The following is a 21,031-nucleotide window of genomic DNA, read 5'->3' as shown; positions in this document are numbered from 1 at the left end:
CAGAAAGGTGTTAGCTCTTTGAAACAAACAGGAAAAATCCACAGGTGAATCTGAAAACAAGGATACTACATTTTGAGAAGCTGATGAAGACCACTGCCTTCCATGCCAAGAAGTAGCTGAACCTCTAGGGTCTTGCAGTATTTATGCTTTCTTTTGGCATTAAATGCTAATGTTTCTAAGGACCAAAAGTTAAATGACGATAGATGAGAATCAGTGAGGTTTACTGCAGAGATGGAGGACTTGGGGTCAGAAGGACTATTCTGAGTTATAACCAGGTCAGGGACACAACTCAGAACCTAGGTTTCCTCATCTAGGAGCTGAAAATGACATCAGTCCAGTCTTGCTGGCTACTGGTCTGGCCTGAAGATCGAGCAACACACTACTATGAAAACCTTTGCTACTCTTTCTATTCTTACTAATCACACAATGGCCACAAAAGTGTGATATTTTCTGTGTTCTCACTGATCTGTTGGATAGACTGGCAATGTCCAAGGGTCTGAAAATCCAAGATGCTTTCAGTATTAGTTTATTCCCTGCAACATGCTAATAATAAAACAAAATTTTCTCATATAAGGATTGGGATCAGGAGTTCTTTGAAATTCAAGACAGGGTGTAAATTGCTGCAAAGGGTCTCTTTAATTGGGATCAAAACATTTTTGACAGCTTTTGGATTTTAAAATTCTAGCTATTGTCACGTTCTGCAAATGTTTCTTTTCTCAGCTTTTAAAAAAAGTGCAGTCAAGCTTGAGCAAAAATACCTTAGACAAGATAAACAACTAAGATTTGTCATTCCAAATGACAAAGACCTAGTTTTCCGTTTCTTTGATATGGAGAGAAAAATACTTCACTTAGATTTCCTTCCTGAACAATTCAGTCAGTCCCCTGCTGGGCAGGGACAAAGGTTCTGTAAACTGTTCCTGCTCATAATCTTCCACCAAGGGTTTTCAAACAAAAAACATCAGCACACAGTACTTCAAGTTAGAAACAGAATCTTAAAATTCTCATCCCAGAAATCAACTTAGATGTGGCTTTGCTTAACACATCACCTACTACCTGACTGCCTTCAACAATATACCATCATCTGAGCCTTGTTTGATTCCCCTAGCGATGGTAAATTCACTCACATGGAAAGTAGCCGTTATGGTTTGTGTCCGGATGTCCCCCCAAATCCTCATGCAGTCATGGGGCAGGCAGTTTGCACACAATGTAAGGAGGGGAAAGAGGCTGCTTGCTGTCCTCCCTCCTTTTGCTCTTACTGCTTTTGCTGTCTTCCCCTACCATGAACTGTTGCCCTCTGCCATGTGTCACTCTGCCTTGGAGCCAGCCAAGTATGGACTGAAACCTCCACAAACTGTGAGCTCAATAAACCTTTCCTTCCTTAATTTTGGGCATTGGGTATTTTGTCTCAGCAATGAAAGAAAAGTAACCAAGACAGCAGCCCATCTCACTGTTGAGCAGCTCTGCCTAAGAGATCACTGGTAAACTGGAACTGCCCCAATACAACCTTCCATCAACAAGTCTAGGCTCCCTTCCTCGAGGTTCTACAGAGCAGTCAACTCCTTCTACTAGACAGCTCTTTACACTTTCACCATCTCTACTTCAGATTTAAACAAATTCAATCCATCGGACCATTTTCCCCAGGACTTGTGTTGAGGCATATGAACAAGCTAAGGTCACAGAAGCCTGGTGGTACAGGAGCCTGATGTTAATTAAACAGAACCAGAGTAAACTAAGCCAGAGAGAAAACATTTAACTGCCTGTTTCCTGATTTTCCACTAGGGATCTAACATTTTCTCCACCAAGCAAAACAGTTCTAGGAAAAAATAATGATTTTATTAGTGTATTCTTTGTGTCCATATAATCCAAAGTTCTACTCCAAGATTAGGTAGTATCTCTGGGGGCCAGTTGACGCAGCCACCTTTGAAAGAGAAGGTAGATAAAGGTAAAGAATGTGAGCTAACTCTGTTTATTAGTTAAAACCTAGGCGATTAGGACTTTAATTATCCGGGCACAGCCTATGTGATGGTGAGGGACACACAGCCTGAACCATAGCCCCAAACAAGATAACATGCCAGACACCCTGTGGCCCTGCTTCCGCTTTAGCCCTTGGACGATGCCAGTTGTCATGGTGATAGACAGGGCTGGAGCTGGGAAGGGGCTGGAGATGACATCCTCAAATTGGGACATATAAATCATTGTGAAAGGATCTCTCTGTTAGGCTTGACCTGCCTTGCTTGGCATCCAGGAGGGAGCTGAAGGATCAGCAGTGCTCTCCAGATTGTGCTCAGCAAGATCCCCTGACATGTGTCACAGGATCCCCTGACATGCTATCTGTGGCAAACAGCCTTGGCCCAGCACAGTCCCTATAGTCTGCTCTTTCCGTCCTCCGGACCAGGATACCCCTTGACCTGCCAAGATCTTATTGAAAACTAAATAAAGGCTCCAGAATGTAATCTTTCCAGGAAATGGAATTTCTTCCCTAGCTTCTGAAGCCATACTTTAATGGAGGAAGGAGCAGCTTAGGTGAAGCCCATTTTCTACCAATGCTGTGTTCAAACCTTCCTTCCACTATGCATCCACAGGGAGGCCCATCTTTTTGAGCTAAATGACACTGATTTTTGGTTCAGGCCAAACTGAGGTTAAATCTCTACTTCGTTTACTGCATTCTGGGTTGTACTGTAAATACTTTTAAAAATTTTCTGAATATTACGATGGCTTTGATTTTACAAATACCTTTCTGACTAGGGAGACACCATCCTACCCAGGGTTAACTAGTTCTTAGCTAGGATCGTCTGGGTCCATGTCTATGATAGGCAAACTAACCAGTCCAGGGTAAGACTGCCTCCGACTGGCCCCTATCCTATAATCATCCTGCAGCCAGCTGCATCTAGGACTACCTACACCTAGGACTATCCTGGCTCACAGCCCGAAGAAAACATTCAAATCAGCTAATCCTGACTGCCCACCTGCCCTCCTTGTATTTTCTGTGGAAATTCCAACACAGGCCACTGGCCTGGTGTTCTCTCCACTCCCACCTTTTGCCCTGACCACCCTGGTGTCTCCTGTGTAAGCCTGTGTGGTGCACTGTGGCTCCTGCATCCAGAACTTATTAGTAAAGTAGGCTATGTTTTTAACTTAACCTCTCATGTGTCCTCTGTTATGGCAGCCCCTGACTGGCTTCCTCATAAAGAATATGTATAACATAGGGAGATCTAGAACAGTCACTTATCTAAAGAGATAACCAGCATCATGGATGCGCGTAAGGACTTGTGGGCCAGACTATTTGGGTTCTGACTCTGTCTCTGCTCACCACTCATGCTTAGAAAGTTATGCAAACTTTTCTGTCTTTGGGGCCTCCAACTGTAAAATAGCGAAAAATGATACCAGCATCACATGGGTGACTGTGTGGATTAAGTACCCTGGTATGGATGGAGGGTTTTAGACCATGCCTGGCATGTAATGTGCACTCAGTAAGGTGGCTTGGTTATAGGTTGAGTGCATCTTCCAAGTGTTCCTGTGCCTGAGGCATGGTCTTCAGTATGGTAATGTTAGGAGGTGGTGGGCTTCCTTCCATGAGCTCTGTGGGCCCTGGGCAGGAGGCCCTCAGAAGGGACACAGAAGCCCTGGCTCCTGACTTTTTCTTTTAAGATGTAACTTTTCCCTCCCACACATGCTCACAGTGTTGGAGTATTGCCACTCACCTAGGGCTGTGTCTTCAAACCCCTAGAACTGTGAGAGACATCAATCTCTTTCCTAGATAATGCTAGTCTGCCTCTGTTTCACTACAGGAGCAGAAAATCAAGGAATAGTGTAGCTGCTCTTATAGAATTGATGAGAGGCTGAAACAATGTAAAATGACAAAGATCCATCTTATATATGGGAGGTACTCTACAAACTGCATTATTACTAGTTGCTTTTTATGGTGAAATATATGCGACATAAAATTTAGCACATTAACTATTTTTAAGGGTACAGTTCAGTGGCACTCTGTGATTCTCTTTCTGGTGCAACAATCACCACCACGCATCCCTAGAATATTTTCATTTTTCCAAACCCCACGGGCACTGAACAGTACCTTCTCGCTCTTCCTTTCCCCAACCCTGGGTAACATCTTTCCCCTTTCTGTCTCCATGGTTTTGACTACTCTAGGCACCTCCTTTAAGAAGAATTACAGTGGCCAGGCCTGGTGGTGCACACCTGTAATCCCACTACTCAGGAGGCTGAGGCAGGAGGATCGTTATGAGTTCAAGACCAGCCTGGACTACAAAGTGAGCTCAAGGCCAGCCTGAATTGCACAGTGAGATCCTGCTCAAAAAATTAAAAAAAAAAATTTAAAAAAAGAAGAATTGCAGTGACTGTCTTTTAGTGCCTAGCTTACTTCATCAGCATACTGTCCTCAGGCTTCATTCGGGTTGTAGCCATGTGCCTGAATTAGGTCCCTACAACCTTCCATTCTGTATCCGTGCTCCATTTGGCTTATCTAATCACGCATCATTGGACATTTGGGTTGCTCCTACCTTTTAATTGTGAATAATGCTCTAACGAACACTGTTGCTTCTCACAGTTGGTATTTAGAAGTAATATTTTTTCAAGAAAAAACCTTTTTATTTTTAAATTATAATCCTACCAACCTTATGATACTAGTCAGAACAAAGACAAGAAACTAATAATGCAAAATGAGCAAGGTCAAATAACTTGGCTGGTCAAGCACTTGATAAATCATCTTTGGGAAGTTCAGAGGAGGTGATACATGTGGAGGCGCTTTATACACTGTAAAACATGAAATGAATAAAAGGAAAAATGCAACCACTGGAGCCTCTCTCAGTACAAGATCATAGAAGGTTTTTTCCATTTTCTGTACCACTGATGAGTAAGACCTACAGTGTTGGGCAAGCTCTGGGGATGAGTCTGGAGTTAATTGCAGAAGTGAGGCTGGTGAAAACACAAACCACTTCTTTGCTGGGTTCAACAAACATATCTGGCTTTACATTTCCTGCCAGTACAGAGATAGATTGTTTTTATGACTGATTTTTTTTTGTGGGGGGTACTGGGAATTGAACTCAGGACCTTGTGCTTGCTAGGGAGGCCCTTGTGCCGCTGAACCATATCCCTGTTTTTATGATTGAGAACTCTTTTTGATTATAGCAATTGTAACACGCTACAGGTTACATTCAATAGAGTCTGGATGCTTTGACCAAGTCCAGTGTGTCCCCTTGTAGTAGGCCTGCCATCAAAGTTGCCAGCACACTGAGAAATATAATGTAAACTGTCACAATATCACTGTTCTTCAGAGCCCATCAATCTCCCATTAGATCACCAGGTTGATGTGACACTTTTATCACAATTACACCATCAGGAGCACAATGCAGTTACACTGTGGCCAAGTCACCAAAGAGACTTGCTTTGATGGACGATCGCAGCTGATCAAGTGTGTCAGTTGCTTTATGTGTTTTTATGCTTGTTTGATATTCCTGCCCAGAGAGGAGAGGCTTTAAGGGCACATCTGTCAATGGGTTCAATTTCACACTGCCATGTGATTCTTTCACTTACCCCGGTCTTTTCATCAAAGATTTTGATTCCTCCAAAAGAGATGGTTAAAAAGATTTTCTGTTTGTGTTCTCCTTTGGAACGAGCGCCAGCAACAACACCCTGTTGAAAGGAAGGACACGATTTTTACTTGAGTGTTTTCATTTGAAAATTCCCTCTGGTCACAGAGGCATGTCGGATATCATCAACCAACGTCACTAATCATGTGTACACCTTTCCTTTCACCCTTCCGGGTTCTCTGCACAATGTGCTTGCATCTGAAAGGGATACAGTACTGCTCAGCTCACTGCTCTTTCCCTGCCTGTGCACAGTGGTACGCACAGTCTGTTCTTTTACTCAGTAGTTTCTAAATGCCTCATTGTGCAGCTTGCTTTTTAATTCACTGTGGATGCCTTGGAGGACCCCTGGAGGATGATACGGTGTATCAACTGGAGAAGTTCAGAAGTTTAACTAAGTGTCAGCAGGGGCCAGGGTCCTCACTTTATAAACATCCTCATCCTGTGCAAGAGGAGGGCATGGAGATGGTGTGGGTGTATAGAACCATCCTAGAGCAGGTAGCTTGCACACATATCAGGGAGGAAAAGAGGCTTGCTCTCCCTCCCTTTTTGCTTTTGCTGTTTTTGCTGTCTTTCACTGCCCCAGCCACCATGAACTATTGCCCCTCTGCCATGCCACCCTGCCTTGGAGCCTACTTCCTGGCACATGGTAGTACCCACTGGGTCCTGAGGCCATCTTTGCTTGCTTGTTCCAAGTAGCCAGAAAAGAATTTTCTGGCAGAACAGGGTTATACATGAAAAGAATGCAGAGAATCTCCTGCATATTCTTAGAGCATCCATGCGTGGGACTGCTGGTGTGGGCTTCACACGAAAAGTGAAAGAAAGACCATGTGCATAGTGTTACCTTTGGGGAAGTGAATGTCCAGTCTGATTAGGCACGTTTCTCTTGTAAGACAGGACTCTGCGTTAAGCTGCACGGAGTCTAGGTAGTCCTGTCACCACAGTTCACACCAGGGCTCTTGTCCCCCAAGATGAGTCCCTGCACTGTACAGAAGAAATAGGGGTCCCCAAGGCAGATCTGGGGCAGTAGGACAGGTGCGCATGGGTCCTGTTCCAGGCTCTGCACAGTATTGGATACTTGACCTTGTATATCATCATTAGAAGGAAGAATCTGAGGAGTCAGACATTTACTGGGGTGGCTATTATCTGCTAGACGTCTTCTTAAATGTCCTATAATTTAGACCACACAACAGTCCTTGGAATTAAGAATTACTTCCTTCCTCTCACCAGTGGGTAAACAGAAGGTCAAGGGTTAAGTGACCTCACCAAACCTAAAGAAGCAAGTAAGTTCCGGAACTGAAACCTAGGCAGTCATTTTTCTGATTTTAAAGTAAGATGCCTTCTACTATTACTTTTCCTTGCAGAACCTTTTCTGAGAAACAGGTTTTTAAAACCAACCATGCAATGGTGCACGCCATACTGCAAATGTGTCCAAATGTTTCCCAGAATAGCTAGGCAGAGCCACTAGCTTCCTAAATCCTTGGTGAAGAGGAACTCTAAAATGAGAGTATTTCTTATCTCATAGTGCAGGGAACACTTAGTATACAATAGTCATCGTTACTTGTACTAATATTGACATTATTAAGCAACAGCATGTACTAGGAACTGTGTGAAATAATTGATACAGGCATTCCTAGGGCAGGTCACAGGTGGACAGTGTCTCAGTGGAGAAATTTATATCTAGAGAAAGTGTCAGGCAGGCCAGTCAGGATTAATGGATTGCCCTATCTGGCTCAAGGAATGCTATATGAATCAGTTCAGATGACACACAAGAAAGGGGTTTGAGAAGACTCACAGCATGGTGCATGCACAAGATGTTACGAGCCTGATCTCAGGGAACAGGTTCGGCAACGTATAAACATCAAGACAGGAAACCTGAGGATGCTGGTCCAGAAAGTCCTGTGGAATCAACTTGATCACCATTCTCAGCTCTCTACTTATATGGTTTAATTTCATTCTAAATTTCATGTTTCCTAGTTTAAAAAGGGAATGCAATCATCTTTCTTTATCCTGTTTTATGCCCCCAAAGCCACTGCAGACTGCACTCCCTGTGTCCTGATCTTCCTTCCCCTAGCTTTTAGTGGGTTTCAGCCTGCAAGACACAGGCAGGAGAAAAGAGGGTAGGAGGAAGACATCAAAGGAATTTGCTTTACTTCGTCATCAACCTTGATCTATGTCTGTGGTGGTTGACTTTTTTCTCCCTGTCATCTATGCTGCTTTTGTTGAGTTCCAATAGACAGATCTTCTCCTAGATGGGATAACAGTCTCTCATGGATATTAAACTGGGTGCTTCACCACCCTTGTTTGTCACCCTGACTGAAACTCTCAGTATGACAGTTAAGCTTAATTACCAATTTGATTGGATTAGGAGTCACCTTGGGGATTCAAAAAGCACATTTTGGGTGTTTGTGGGTAGGCCATAGGAGAATGAACTCGGATCTATATTTGGTTCCTGGTTCTTTCTTCTCTGCCACTCTTTCCAACCTCCTCTGCCTCTGGCTGCCATGAGGGGAACAGTTTTCCTCAACCAAATCCTTCCATCATGATGTTTCTGCTTTGGAGCCAGCCAGACCATGGACTGAATCTTCTGAAAATGTGAAACAAGTCAAACCTCTCCCCCTTTTAAATTGCAGATGTTGGGTATTTTGTACATGCAACAAGAAAGCTGAGTAATGTACTGTCTTTGAGAGATCTCATTCTCTCTCTTAATTTCAAGCACCAGCATTTTAGCCAATGCCTCTGAAAGGTGACTATTTTCGAGGGCAGTAATGTGTGAATATTAGGTAGTAACTTAATGGCAGGATATTGACATAAGTTGGGGAGTTATGCTAAAGTAAATGTAAATACAAAACAGAATACAATTAGGTGCTAAAGGATGTTTTGTTAAACACTGGCCTCTGGAGTTTGAGGTTTGAATTCTGGGTTGCTCACACTAAATGAAGATTGCAGGGCAAATGCTTTAACTCAGATTTTTTCTTTGAACTCAGATTTCTCACTTATGAAACAAGGAGGCTACTATATAGCCCATAAGATGAAAAGAGACACTAAAGTGCTTTTCTCACTGAAAACTGAATTGAGATAATGACAACAATGACGACAATGATGATGACCATGACAAGAACGTCTTGGCAGGTAGACAGCCACTCGCACTTACGCCGTGAATAACCTCAAAAGCCTCTGTAATTCAGAGAAAATTCTCTAAAATAGGAAAATTAACCAGCTTCAGAAAGTCTAGCACAGGCAAACTCCTTTTTAAAATTTCCCATACACCACAATCTGAGCAAGCCAGCCTCTTCAAGGCTAAGAACTATTTTATTCTTCTCTTTCTCTTACTTTCCTGGGCAGGTGGCCAAATGGAGAATCGATCATTTATGTTTCTGTGTTTCTTAAAGAAAAACCACTGGGAGCTGAAATGTCAACATTCTTCTCGGCAACTTGCAAATAATGAAACACAATTGTCTGGGACCCCAGACCCCTCAACAAGTTCAGCGCATCTGACAGGAGTGTTATAGCAGGACAAACTCGCAGGGCTTTGGAGACCCCATGGTTCTGAGGGATGACAGATGGAACATTCACTGCAGATAACACACACACACACACACACACACACACACACACACACACACACACACCATGCATGTAAACCTGCATACAAAAGGTTGGCAGTCATTGCCAGGCCTCATCCAGCTTGCTTAGCCAATGTTCATCCTGCGGGGGATTTTTCAGGAACCAGAGCCTCATATCCACTAAGACCTTTGTGCTCCAGAGGCGGGGGGCCATTAGGCACTCTGTGACTCGGTGAGAGGTGCAAGTGAAAGGCTATTATATCTCCTAGGCAGAGGATGCACAAGCTTCTTTCACCTTCTCACAGACTTGTGAGAATCAGCTTAGAGGATTGTGTGGTAACATTTTCTTGATGTCTTTTAATTAAGCTTCATCACAAGTAAATCTCCATTTATTTGCTTTCTTATTCACTAAAGAGGGACTTCAGCAAGAATCAGGACCCAGGCCTTCATTCTTGCCTGTCCCTAGGTCCCTTAGGTTTGCAGATGAGCTCGATTTGATAGAGAAGTTTGAAGAAGTGGCACACGGGAGGCTCAATCTCTTCCAGCCTCTCTGCACAATCCACCTGCTTGCAGAGAGGCTGCATTCTGACTTGAAGTATGGGGCCTACTTTGGGGCAGCACAAGGTTTGGGGGAGCAGGGGGGCTGTAATCATCTGACTCTCCTACAAAATTAGTGGCATAACCCATTTCATTCAAGAATGTCCACAGTGGCAGTGTGTCCAAGTCATCCTCCTGGCCAGCATTTATCAGTCATAAAGCTATAATTTAGAATTCTTCTGCTCCAACTGCTTCATCTATTTAGTATTCATTTTTAAACTTAGAAGAGAAAGGGTGATCATTATTGGATACTTTTTAATCTAACAGCACTGCTTAATTATCTTAGAAAGGTATATTAGCTCCTTTCAAGGTGATGATCTGTGAACTCATGATTTTTATACTTTTTATACCTTTTTCTAGTATACTGTCTACTAGATGCATAACTATTACAATAAAATTAGTTTTTATAATAGCTTAAAAAAAACAAGAGAAGGTAATATATACAGATGTTGTACTGCTAAAAAACAGAATAAACAAAAATAATAGCTGTGATTTATTAAGCATGAAGGAAAGGAAAGGGGATACAAAAAGTGTTTTACAGATTTTATCTCATTTACTGCTACTAGGCACTAGGCCAGGCGTGGTGTTATTTTCTTTTTATTGTACTCAAAAATATTTCACTAACCAAATTGTGTCCTTCTGGACTATTTAAAGTTACAAAAAAAAGCTGACATGATTATTAGATTAGGAAAGAAAGACAAACCCATTATTATCACAAACTATGTAAGTGATAATTTCAATGTTATACATATGAGATAAGATCTAAAAACACAGTGAATGTTTGAATTAAAAATCCCCTAAAAATGCGCTCTCCCAACTTTGAACACATTTCTCCCATCATTCTTGCCACTTTCTGACGCAGTTCTAGAAGTCCTCTTTCGTGAATGTCTTCAGTCGTACTGTGAAGGCTGTGTCCATGTCTTTAATTGATTCAAAAAGTGTATTTTTCATGGTCATCTTGACTTTGGGAAAGGTCTTTAAGTTCCCAGGCCCAGTGAACAGAGGGATGAGGACAGCCCGTAATGTGTGACAGCCACCTTTCCTTTGGAGGGCACTCAGCAGCAGTGTTTCCCGCAGTTTTTGAAACACCTAGTAAAGTAAAGTACTCAGGAAGAAGACTTCCAGAACTGCTTCAGAAAGTGGCAAGAATGTGGGGATAAGCATGTTTGAAGGGTGGGAGAATATTCTAAGGAGGCTGAAAGGCAATGTGTCCTTTAGTATTTTTAAAAAACTGCTTTATTTAAACATTCACCATATTCATCATGCATTCTTTTACAGATTAGAAATGCAGACACAACTACAAACACACTCAGCCACCTTATCTTTTGACAAAGGAGCCAAACATGTTCACTGGAAGAAAGATAGCCTCTTTCATAAACGGTGCTGGGAAAACTGGCTTTCCATGTGCTGAAGACTAAAAGTAGACTCATATCTATCACCATGCACTAAACAAGTCAGAATGGATCAAAGGTCTAAATATTAAAACAGAAACACTAAATCTACTAGAAGAGAAAGTAGGTAGAAATCTTGAAGACAAAGGGGTAGGCAGAAAGTTCATAAATGGCCACCATGCATTTTGATAACCCTTATACAGGTATAGATTACACACAAAATGTTGACATTGATTTTCTTGTGAGATTTTGGATTATTTCAGATTTCCTCCTTATACTTCTTTATATTTTGAAAATAATTTGTAATGAGTACAAGTAAACTTTATAGTCAGTAAAACATTGTACATGATTTAAACACATAAAATATTTTCAGTCTTTTAAGCCATTTGCTTTTCCAATATTTTAAAATCACTTAAAATATATGGAGACAAAAACATGGGATCAAATAGTATTTTTTGGATATTTTAGGACTTTTAAATAAGATAATATGTTTTTATATATTTAAAAATTTTCCAATTTCTTTCTTTACATTTTCAGTGAAAAGGTTCCTTTATAGCATTTAGAAACATCACGAATGTCCTTGTGACATCTCAAAACTCCAATATCTAGTTATATATTACCTTAAAGTATTATTTTCTCTTAATTTTAAGTGTTCAAAATGTACTTATACAAATTATAAAAATGAATAAAATCAGCTTATACTTTAACATTTTTTACCATATCACAAAATATGTAAAAGTTATTCAAAAACCACAGTGACAAAAATTCATAAAATGTGTAGGACTAAGCAAGTTGATAAGTCTATATTTGAGAATTTTGCCTTTGAAGGGTTCACTCAATAAAGATAAAATTAAATTATATACCAGATGATACAGTCAAAAACATAAAACAAGATGTGACAAAATACCTCAATATAGTAGCTGTTCAATTAACATTTGTTCAATCATTGACTCTTTTCACAAGCAGTACATAGGGGACTCAGCCATAAATCAAGTGATTTGCCAATAAATAAATATGGTTATTTCCATAGCAATGGCAATCATCTCTTTCCCTTCGTCCCATTAAACCGGGGGTATTTATACCAAAATGTATGCACAGCACCTTGAGTTTCATCATGGAATCTTGACATAACTTGTCTCCCCGAGCTGCGGAAACTTCTTCAATCCCAATCAGTTTGGCTTTGTACCGGACCCCTTCACCTTTGAACCTTTTTATCAAAGTAGCTTCACTGCGATCCTGACCTGGAAACACAAAAAAACAGATTCAGATACAAGGTTTCTCAAGCCCCATGGCCTGGATTCTTGCAGGGGTCGCTCCAAGGGTCATCTGGTTTCATCTTTATTCCAGTAAAGTGAATTCACTAAGCATGGGAGAAAAAAATAGTAATATTCCTACATGCAAATTGTGGCTCTATTCATTTAAATCCTGAGGTAAATTACGTCTCTATGAGTCTTAGTTTGCTTAGGATGAAAAAAGTTAAAAATAACCACCCCAGTTGAGTATTAAGATAAATAAATGAGATAATATGTGTAGAGCATTTTATGTTGTGTTTGATCCACACTAGGTACTCAACCAATGATAACAACCTACAAGGATTCATGTTCAAAAGTCTTGCTGGCCCATAAGCACTGAGCTTCCGGGATTTCCAGCATTTAACAGTGCTCTAGCCAGTGTCTAAGACCCTCTTTACACCCAATTCCATGGGTGGCTTTTAGTGAAACCTCAGAGTAATCACTTCACTTCACCTAATAACCCACCACAATTATCAAAAACCAGTTTTAGGATATCTGTCCTGCTAACTCATATGTGTAGAGAAACAGGCTTCCATGCTACTTGGTGTTGTCCACATCTTGCAAAAGGTGCTCTCAATAATTACTACCAGAACATTTTGCTAAGAGACATTAGCCCAGAGTTCACATATATGCACAGGAAGTAAGGACCATAAAGTCACCGTGACCTCGGCAAGGGCTGCATGCCAGATGTTTTGTAAGCCTTAAGTGCACACTTCAAAACAACCAAACCATTTTCATCTTCCAAAGATGACGGTGGTCATGGAATTCAGTCAGCTTCTCCAAATTCAATCAGAAACAGGATGGATACATAGGAATTCAATCCCCTCTCTAACCTCAACACACTGCCTGGTCAGAGGCCTGAACATTGCAGACATGTTTCTTAAAACCTAGAGAACTTCAAGAGCTGATAGTTGGCTCTCGTGGTATCATTTGCTCCTATCCTGATTCTTCCTTTATTCTGCTTCCTCTGGTGGTCAGAAACCTACAGCTCAGGCCATCAAAGCCAAGGGACCCACTTCTCTCCACCAACATTATGTTAGGTGCAAACCAAGGTATTCCTAGAATGTGGGGTTCAGAATCATCTGAGCACATGCTTAAAACATACAAAAAAGCTCCCAAACCAAACTTCAACAAAAAACAACAGCTAGCCATAATGTAGTGCCTTTTTATTGACAAAATATGACTTTTACTTCATTCATTTATTTGTTCATCCTTTACTGAGTGTCTCTTCTTGTGTCAAATACTATTACTCACTGGCAACACATGAAGGAGATAAAATCTGTGTCCCCAGAAGCCCAAGTTTTAGTGACTGCAAATAAAATGTAGAGTGCATTAATCTGCATGTGTAAGGTTTTCCTTGTAAGTCACCTTGTAGGTCACTTAGCCTGTCTGAGCCTTTGTTCCTTACCTGCTGAATGAGGACCAAGTAACTACCTTTCTGCACTAGTACCATATGATTAGTAACTTCAGTGGGACTGCATGTGAATCATGGATTCACCTGCTCATAAGCTTCCTGTAACCGGTAGCTGAAATCTCTGTGATCAGCCCAGGAAAAAGAGCCTGTGTAAGTTACACGGCTAGAGAAAGACAGGCCTAGAGGGATATCTGCAGGGCCGGGCCTGGACATATGGCTCCCAAGTCTCAGTTATCAGTTTTATCCACTGGACCCTCTCAGGTCTAGCACATCGAAGCCTTTGAAAGTATTTCATACAGCAAGAAGATGCTGAGATGATTAGTCAGAAACTGCAATGAAGGCTAAAATGAAAGCACAGAGTTTTGTGAGGGCAGATGTCAGAGATAAGTGCTGAGAACCTTTGTCATGATTTACTTTCTGCGGACGTCCAGCTAAGCAAAAAGACCCCTGGTGCCATGGCCCCTTCTTCCTGTCTTCTATGCCGAGTCTGGGAGGGGCCACCTACGCCTTGGACTGAGGTCATCTTGCTCTATCTCAAACACCACCTCTGCCTCTGCAGTATGTGACACTGTTTCAGCCACTGATGGCCCCCTCTCACTACTGGGACTACCCAAAACTCAGCTGTCATCACATCTCCGTGTGGCCTCTATCACAAAGCACATGACATGTATCAGCTTGTTCAGTCTCTGAAGAAAATCCTAGAGGAAGGCACCATTAGTCAGGTCTTACAAATAATGAAATTGAGGACCTGCGAGGCTACGTCACTTCTCCAAGCTCAGAATGAGTAGGACCTGACCCAGAAGCGTCTGGGGCCAAAGCTCATGCTTTGAGTTTGCCTGTGCTCTGTGTTTCCAAGGTTGTCTTCTTAGTCACTATGATGAATTGCTTCTCATCTGTCCAACTTCTCTCTAAAGCCCAACTTCTCTGGGCATCAAAACTCATTTGACCCAATTCTGCTGATGTTAAATATAAATACCCTGGCAGCACGACAGCTCCACTGGGGATGGTGAGGCAGCCTGAAGGAAGACTGTGCAACGTCCAGCAACCAGTCAGGTCCAGACTCAGGTCTATGAGTCTGGAACAGTCCTAGATGGGCAGAGCACTGCAATGGAGGAGCGTCGAAGAGGAGGCAGAGCCAGGTCAGGTGAAAAAGGGCAGAGATTAATAAGAAAATATTAGGCCATTCATGGAAAAGTGGTGAGCCCAATTTAGATTAGGACCGAGGGCCAAGCTAATTTGCATGAGGGGCACTTATGCAGTAGATAATACAGTTTCTCATTAAACGTTCCGGCATTAAAAGGGTAATTTTTCACAAGCACATCTTGAGCAAGGTCCCAGTTATATTAGTTAGAAATAAATAACAGATATCAGAGTCATATGGCTGTAATTTTACTGGATGGGTGCACAAGTGAGGGTGTGGCAACAGGGTCAGTCTTCATGTGTCCTCACGTGTCATGAATTCCAGTTGACAGTGAAAGCACTACCGACCCACGCTTCAGAAGGGACAGGGGGGAGCCCAGGTGTGAAGGACAACCGTCAGTCTGGTTGCTGCTTATTATACTTGCAGTATCAGTCACTGTGTGGAGAATGTCACAGGGTGCAGCTCCTGCTCCCTGGGTTCCCAAGGCTCTGTAATGAGCACTGCTTTACACAGCACTTATACCAAAAGTCAACAGCAGAGCCCGGACTTTTTAGAACCGCTTTATCGAGATGTAATTCACATACTACTAGATTGTCCTCTTTAAAGTATACACTTCACAGGCTTTAGTACATTCACACTGCCGTTATTATCTACAGGAATTGTAAAATATTTTCCAGACTCTGCCTCTTCTGCCCCATTTCCCTCCCATGCAAAGCAGCCAGCAATCTCTTTCCTTCTCCTGGGAGCTATCTATTCTAGACACTTTGCATCTGTGGAGTCTCACAGTGCATGGACTTCTGTGCCTGGTTTCTTTTACTTGACAGTGTGTACCAGGAATTTATGTCTTCTCTTTCTGCTGAACATTATTCCATTGTGTGGCTATATCACCACAGTTGATGGACATCTAGGTTGTTTCCATTTTCTAACTATTATGAATAATGTTTTATACATCTATAGACATCCCTGTACAAGTTTTTGTGTGGACATATGCTTTCAAATCTCTCAGTATTACACCTAGGAGAGGGATTGCTAGGTCACATGGTAACTCTATGTTTAACCTGTAGCAAACTATAAGGTGCACCAGTTTGCCTACCAGATATTCTTCCTACCATACTGTGACTGTCTGCCTTTTTTTTATATTAGCCATCCTCTGAGCACTATATGATATTTCACTACAGTTTTGATGGCCATTTTCATGAAAGTATGATGCTGAGCAGTTTTTCATGTGCTCGTTGTTCATTTCTATATCATCTTCAGAGAAATAGCTATATATATCCCAGTGCCTCAGCCTGAACCCACATCTTATGCAAAATGGCACAACTCTAGCCGTTAGGTCATGCGGCCTCTTGCGAGCTCACCCTGAACCCTGTTACAGTATTGTCTTGGTTACTTTTCTCTCGTTGCTTGGACAAAATACTTGACGCCCAAAATTAAGGAAGGAAAGGTTTATTTCGCTTACAGTTTGTGGAGGTTTCAGTCCATACTTGGCAGGTTACAAGGCAGAGTGGCACATGGCAGAGGGCTACAGCTCATGGTGCCAGAACACAGCAAAAACAACAAGCACAAAAAGGATGAATGGAGGTAAGCAGCCTCTTTCTCTCCCTTACACATGCAAATTATCCACCCCACGGTGGTGTAGCTCTCACACCCATAATTAATCAAACTCTAAAAACCTGCCCCATGACCACATGAGGCTTTGCGGGGGACACCCAGATATAAACCATAACAAGTATTTTTCACTTTTCCCTTTGTGCTACAGCCATGGAGTAGATGTCTTATGGAGCCAAGAGCAAACCTGCACATGTCATAAGCCTGAAAGGAGGATTTTGCATGTTCGCATGCCCAATCTGCTTACCCCTTAGCTCATTTAATCTCCCCAGGTTCCTGGAAATCGAAACTATTACTGATCTGTAGACAAAGATGCCAAAGACAGAGCGGTAACTAAAGTTATTTCGAGTTGAGCTGGTGACAACACCTTACCCTGTCCTACTTCAAGCCCTGAATTCCTTCACCAGGGAACAACGGGGAGTAAGGGTCTGAAACTTGCACTCAGAGGTGTTGAATTCAGGGGTCAGCTTTCTCAGCCACTTCCTAACTAGTGTCACCTTGGTAAGTCCCTTAACAACCTGTAAAGGGCAGTTACTCCCATGTAGGGTCACCGTGAAGATTAAAGAAAGTGAGTAACAGAATAAGCTCAGCCAAGGCTGGCCACTGTCACTGAAGTGATCATACTTCTGGGATAAGCCCCAGTTTACACCTGCTGTCTTAGCACAGGGTATCCAACTCAATGATCCCTTATGTGGTGATCCTGGTTATGTTATCATCCGTGCATTAGCCTGCCCACAGGGGCCTCTGTCTAGGCATTGGTGCACACTGTGGGTGGTACTGAAGTGAAAGAAGTCTGCTCCCCTTTCAGGAGGAAGCCACATTCCAGAAGGGGACCCACAGGGTAGGCACACAGCTTAGCAGAATGTGACCAGGGCTGTGAGTGTCACACAAACCTGGGGAGGAAGCATTACTTTCCTCTTGGTTGGAGAAAATTAGGAAGAGCTTCAGAAAGGAGAAAGCTTTTGTTTAGAGAATGCAAGAGGTCCAAGAAGTACAAATCTAAGGGAGAAGCTGTCTGGGGGAAAAAAAGTCTGATGACACAGGAGAACTGTGCCTGTCAACCCCACCTCCATGAAGAGTCACCCTGGGAACTTCTAAAAATACCTCTCTGCACATCTTGCCTAGACTGTACTGGGGTGAAGCAGCCCCTTTAATGCTCTCGGAAAGCAGGGTGCTAGAGCATAGTGCTAGAACAATGCTGTCAGAGTTGGCAACAACTGGACAGCTGGAGCTTGGGAAAAGCTATAATGACCGGTTTTGTCCTGAGGAGTAGAGTAAAGGCAACATTATAGCACCATTTGGGGAAATATACGCGTCTCATTCATGGATTGAGTGTTTCACTCATGTATTCAATATTTACTGAGTACTTATGGTATGCTCTAAAATACTAGAGATAGAGCAGTTGAATAAAGCAGGTAAATGGATGGACCTTGAGACCATGCTCCTCAGTGAAAGAAACTGAACACGTGTAAATATTGAACTGTTTCTCTGATGTGAGAAACTGAAGGTATAAAAAAGGACCAGAAGGTATACTAGATATTATGAAATGAAGCAAATGCTCAGTTAGGAAGGGGAACTAGAGAGGGGAGGGGAAAGGAAGGAAGGGAAAAGAAAAAAATGAGAAACGAAAAATGGAAACAAAGCTTTTGTAAGTAAGGAGGGGAAGAAAGATTGAAGGAAGGGTAAGGGAATGAGAAAATAAGAGGAATTATAGACAAGTTAAGTACAAGTACAAAGTCCCTATGATGAAAGTGACTATTATGTTTATTTAAAATATACTGATAAACTTAATTAATTAATAACAAAAGAACTACAGTAACCTGCTAGAAAGCAAGGAGGCCTGGATTCAGTGCGGTCAGTGAGTGTCCATAGAGAGAGGATGGTTTCTAAGGTGACTCTGAGTGCCAACCGTCTTGGAAGATGTTTCTAATTAACACCCAGAGAGATCTACATGAGCCCAGACTATATGATACTATCTGTACATCTCAGCTTGCATTATGACAATCTTAAGTGGTTGTGTTTTAATCTGGAAACAAAAATGCAGAGAAATTGGCTGCTTAAGGTGATAAACGAGGTTAATGCTGGGATCAGGATTTAAAGCCAGGTCTCCTGAAGCCACAGAACATGGGGTTCTGGGCTATTTTTGTAATATATTTTACAGGTAAAATTGTATTAAGTATGTCATTCCAAAACAGGTGCACTTCTATATGAAATACATACATGTGCTGACAGTCATATATTTATGTTATTACTACTTACTTTTTCTTAAAACTTTTTAGTTTAAAACCAAACATAACCAGCTGCCTTACATTCCTCTCATGTCCCAGCAAAATGTCTTGCATACCCAGGGGGTATTTGCATTTCCGCATATCCAGCAGATACTTGCATCTCCTAGTGTTTCCTTACAGATTGCTCTGACTGAGAAATCACAACTTGGGAAGTCCTCAGGGAGTCCCAGCAAACCAACGATGGTAATAATGTGTGTTTTCAGGACTCTTACACCCAAGCTTCCACAGCTGATCACAGGACCCCTACAGGCTACTGTCTTTAATGCACAGGCAGCAAGGGGCTCAATAGCCTCTGGAGGCTCCAGAAGTTGCAGTGCCTCCACTATCACTGTCTAATCCAGTCCCACACCACCCCAAGGATCCACCCTAAACACCATCTGATCCTATGCTACCTGACCTGCTACAGCACCTTCCGCCCCGCCTGCCATGGGCTGTCTTAGCTCTCATTCTCCCACCTCCTTTCCACCCCTCACCCTTAGACTTCAGCCCTCTGGGCCAGGTTTGTCCATTCCTTTTGCTCTTGCTACTTCCTCTTCTCTAATTTGCCTTGGCTGCTTGACAAATATTTGAAGAGTCAGATTAAATTCTCCGCTAGGAGTGTTTTGTTTTTTTCCTTTACAAAGTACCCATCCCTCCTTGTCTCCTCTTCACCAATTAAAATTAACTCCCTTAACATATTCTATAGGGCCCCTCAAATCAGGCTCCTGCTTAACTTGCCCACAGACTTAGGAACACACTCCCCTGTATTCTCTACACACTTGGGCAGTGGCTCTCATTGAGATGTTCCAGCAAACTATTCTCTGAGTAAATGTATGTTGTGTGTGTTAGTTTTCTATTCCTGTGACAAAATACCTGAGGTAAACATCTTAAAGGAAGAAAGGCTGAAGTTGACCTATGGTTTCCGAGGTTTTTCGTCCATGCTCACTTGGCTCCATTGCTTTTGGGCCTGTAGTGAGGCAGATCATCACGGTGGGGAGCACATGGTGGAACAAAGCTGCTCACCTCCTGCAGCCAGGAAGCAAAGATAAAAGGAAGAAGAGGCCAAGATCCCAATGTCCCACTAAAAGGCAACAATGACCAAATTAGCACTTCAGTGTTCCACAAGGTTCTACTTCCCAATAGTGCCATAAGCTGGCAAACAAACCTTCAATACATGGCCTTTGGGGGACTTTTAAGATAGCACAACAGAGCATGACAACCCCCATCTCTGCCTTCCAAGGCCCGTGTACTGAAGGCATGGTCCTACCTGATGGTGCTGACAAGAGGTGAGGGAACCTTTAGAGGGAGAAAGTTGGGCCAACGGGGTATACCCTTGAAGGGCATATTGGGATGCTGGTTTCTTCTTCTCTCATCTCTTCCCAGCCTCCATGAGGTGAGGAGGTTTCCTTACTACACACTCCCAGCCATAATGTAGACATTTACCACAGGTTGCAAAATAACAGGGTGATGAAAGACCATGGACTAACACCTCTAAAATTGTGAGCCAAAAATGTTCTCCTTATAAACTGACTAGCTCAAGAATTTTGTCAACAAGATCTGCTCCACCTATACTTTTGCACCTCAGTTCTCTGGCCCTGGAAGGTATTCTCTGTCCTGCCATCCTCTCACCCCTCCCTATTCACACCTGAGTCCTCTGTTCCAAAGACCATCTGGTAGGTCCTCTTAGAGATGCTCCCAGAGTACTACCTTGATAATTCCTCTGCACCCTTGCAATAAATTTGTCTCATTTATACCAGTCTGGTTATTAGCCATTCTCTAGAACTATGGTAGATTAGTTGACCACTATAATCCCAGTGCTCAGCATTTTTCTAACACAAAAAAGTACATTTTATTTTACTTTATTCCCTTCCAGCATCTTTCAGACATTCCTGGCATTTCTTTGACTTGTATTCTTGTCTGCCTCCTTCTCAGCATTGGTGCTGTATGAGGATTGGTTCAACTGTATGCCTTGAACCTAGTATGACACCTGGCATAATGTAGAACCATAGTGCACAGACTGGCTGAATAATGAAATAAGTGAATTGTTTTATTTATTTTAAAGCAGCCAGGGGCTGGGGATTTAGCTCAGCGGCAAAAGCGCCTGCCTGGCAAGCGCAAGGTCGTGAGTTTGGTTCCCGGTACCGGAGAAAAA

General features: G+C 42.3%; 1 protein-coding gene across 5 annotated transcripts in view; it reads right to left on the bottom strand.

Annotated features, from left to right (window-relative positions):
- Positions 1-21,031, bottom strand: part of Dab1 (Dab, reelin signal transducer, homolog 1 (Drosophila)) — a 395,969-nt gene that overhangs the window by 121,679 nt on the left and 253,259 nt on the right. For all 5 annotated transcript variants that reach the window (XM_013521740.1, XM_013521741.1, XM_013521743.1 and 2 more), the window contains exons 3-4: positions 12,259-12,398; positions 5,551-5,649 (exon numbers count right to left, since the gene is read on the bottom strand). In XM_013521740.1, coding sequence (XP_013377194.1) covers positions 5,551-5,649; positions 12,259-12,398 — 239 coding nt within the window. The remainder of the gene's footprint in view (positions 1-5,550; positions 5,650-12,258; positions 12,399-21,031) is intronic.

Source organism: Chinchilla lanigera, unplaced genomic scaffold (assembly GCF_000276665.1).
Source record: "Chinchilla lanigera isolate Chin_1 unplaced genomic scaffold, ChiLan1.0 scaffold00063, whole genome shotgun sequence".
Taxonomy (NCBI): Eukaryota; Metazoa; Chordata; class Mammalia; order Rodentia; family Chinchillidae; genus Chinchilla; species Chinchilla lanigera.
The sequence above is the reverse complement of the archived record's forward strand: the minus strand, read 5'-3'. Positions and strand labels throughout refer to the sequence as shown.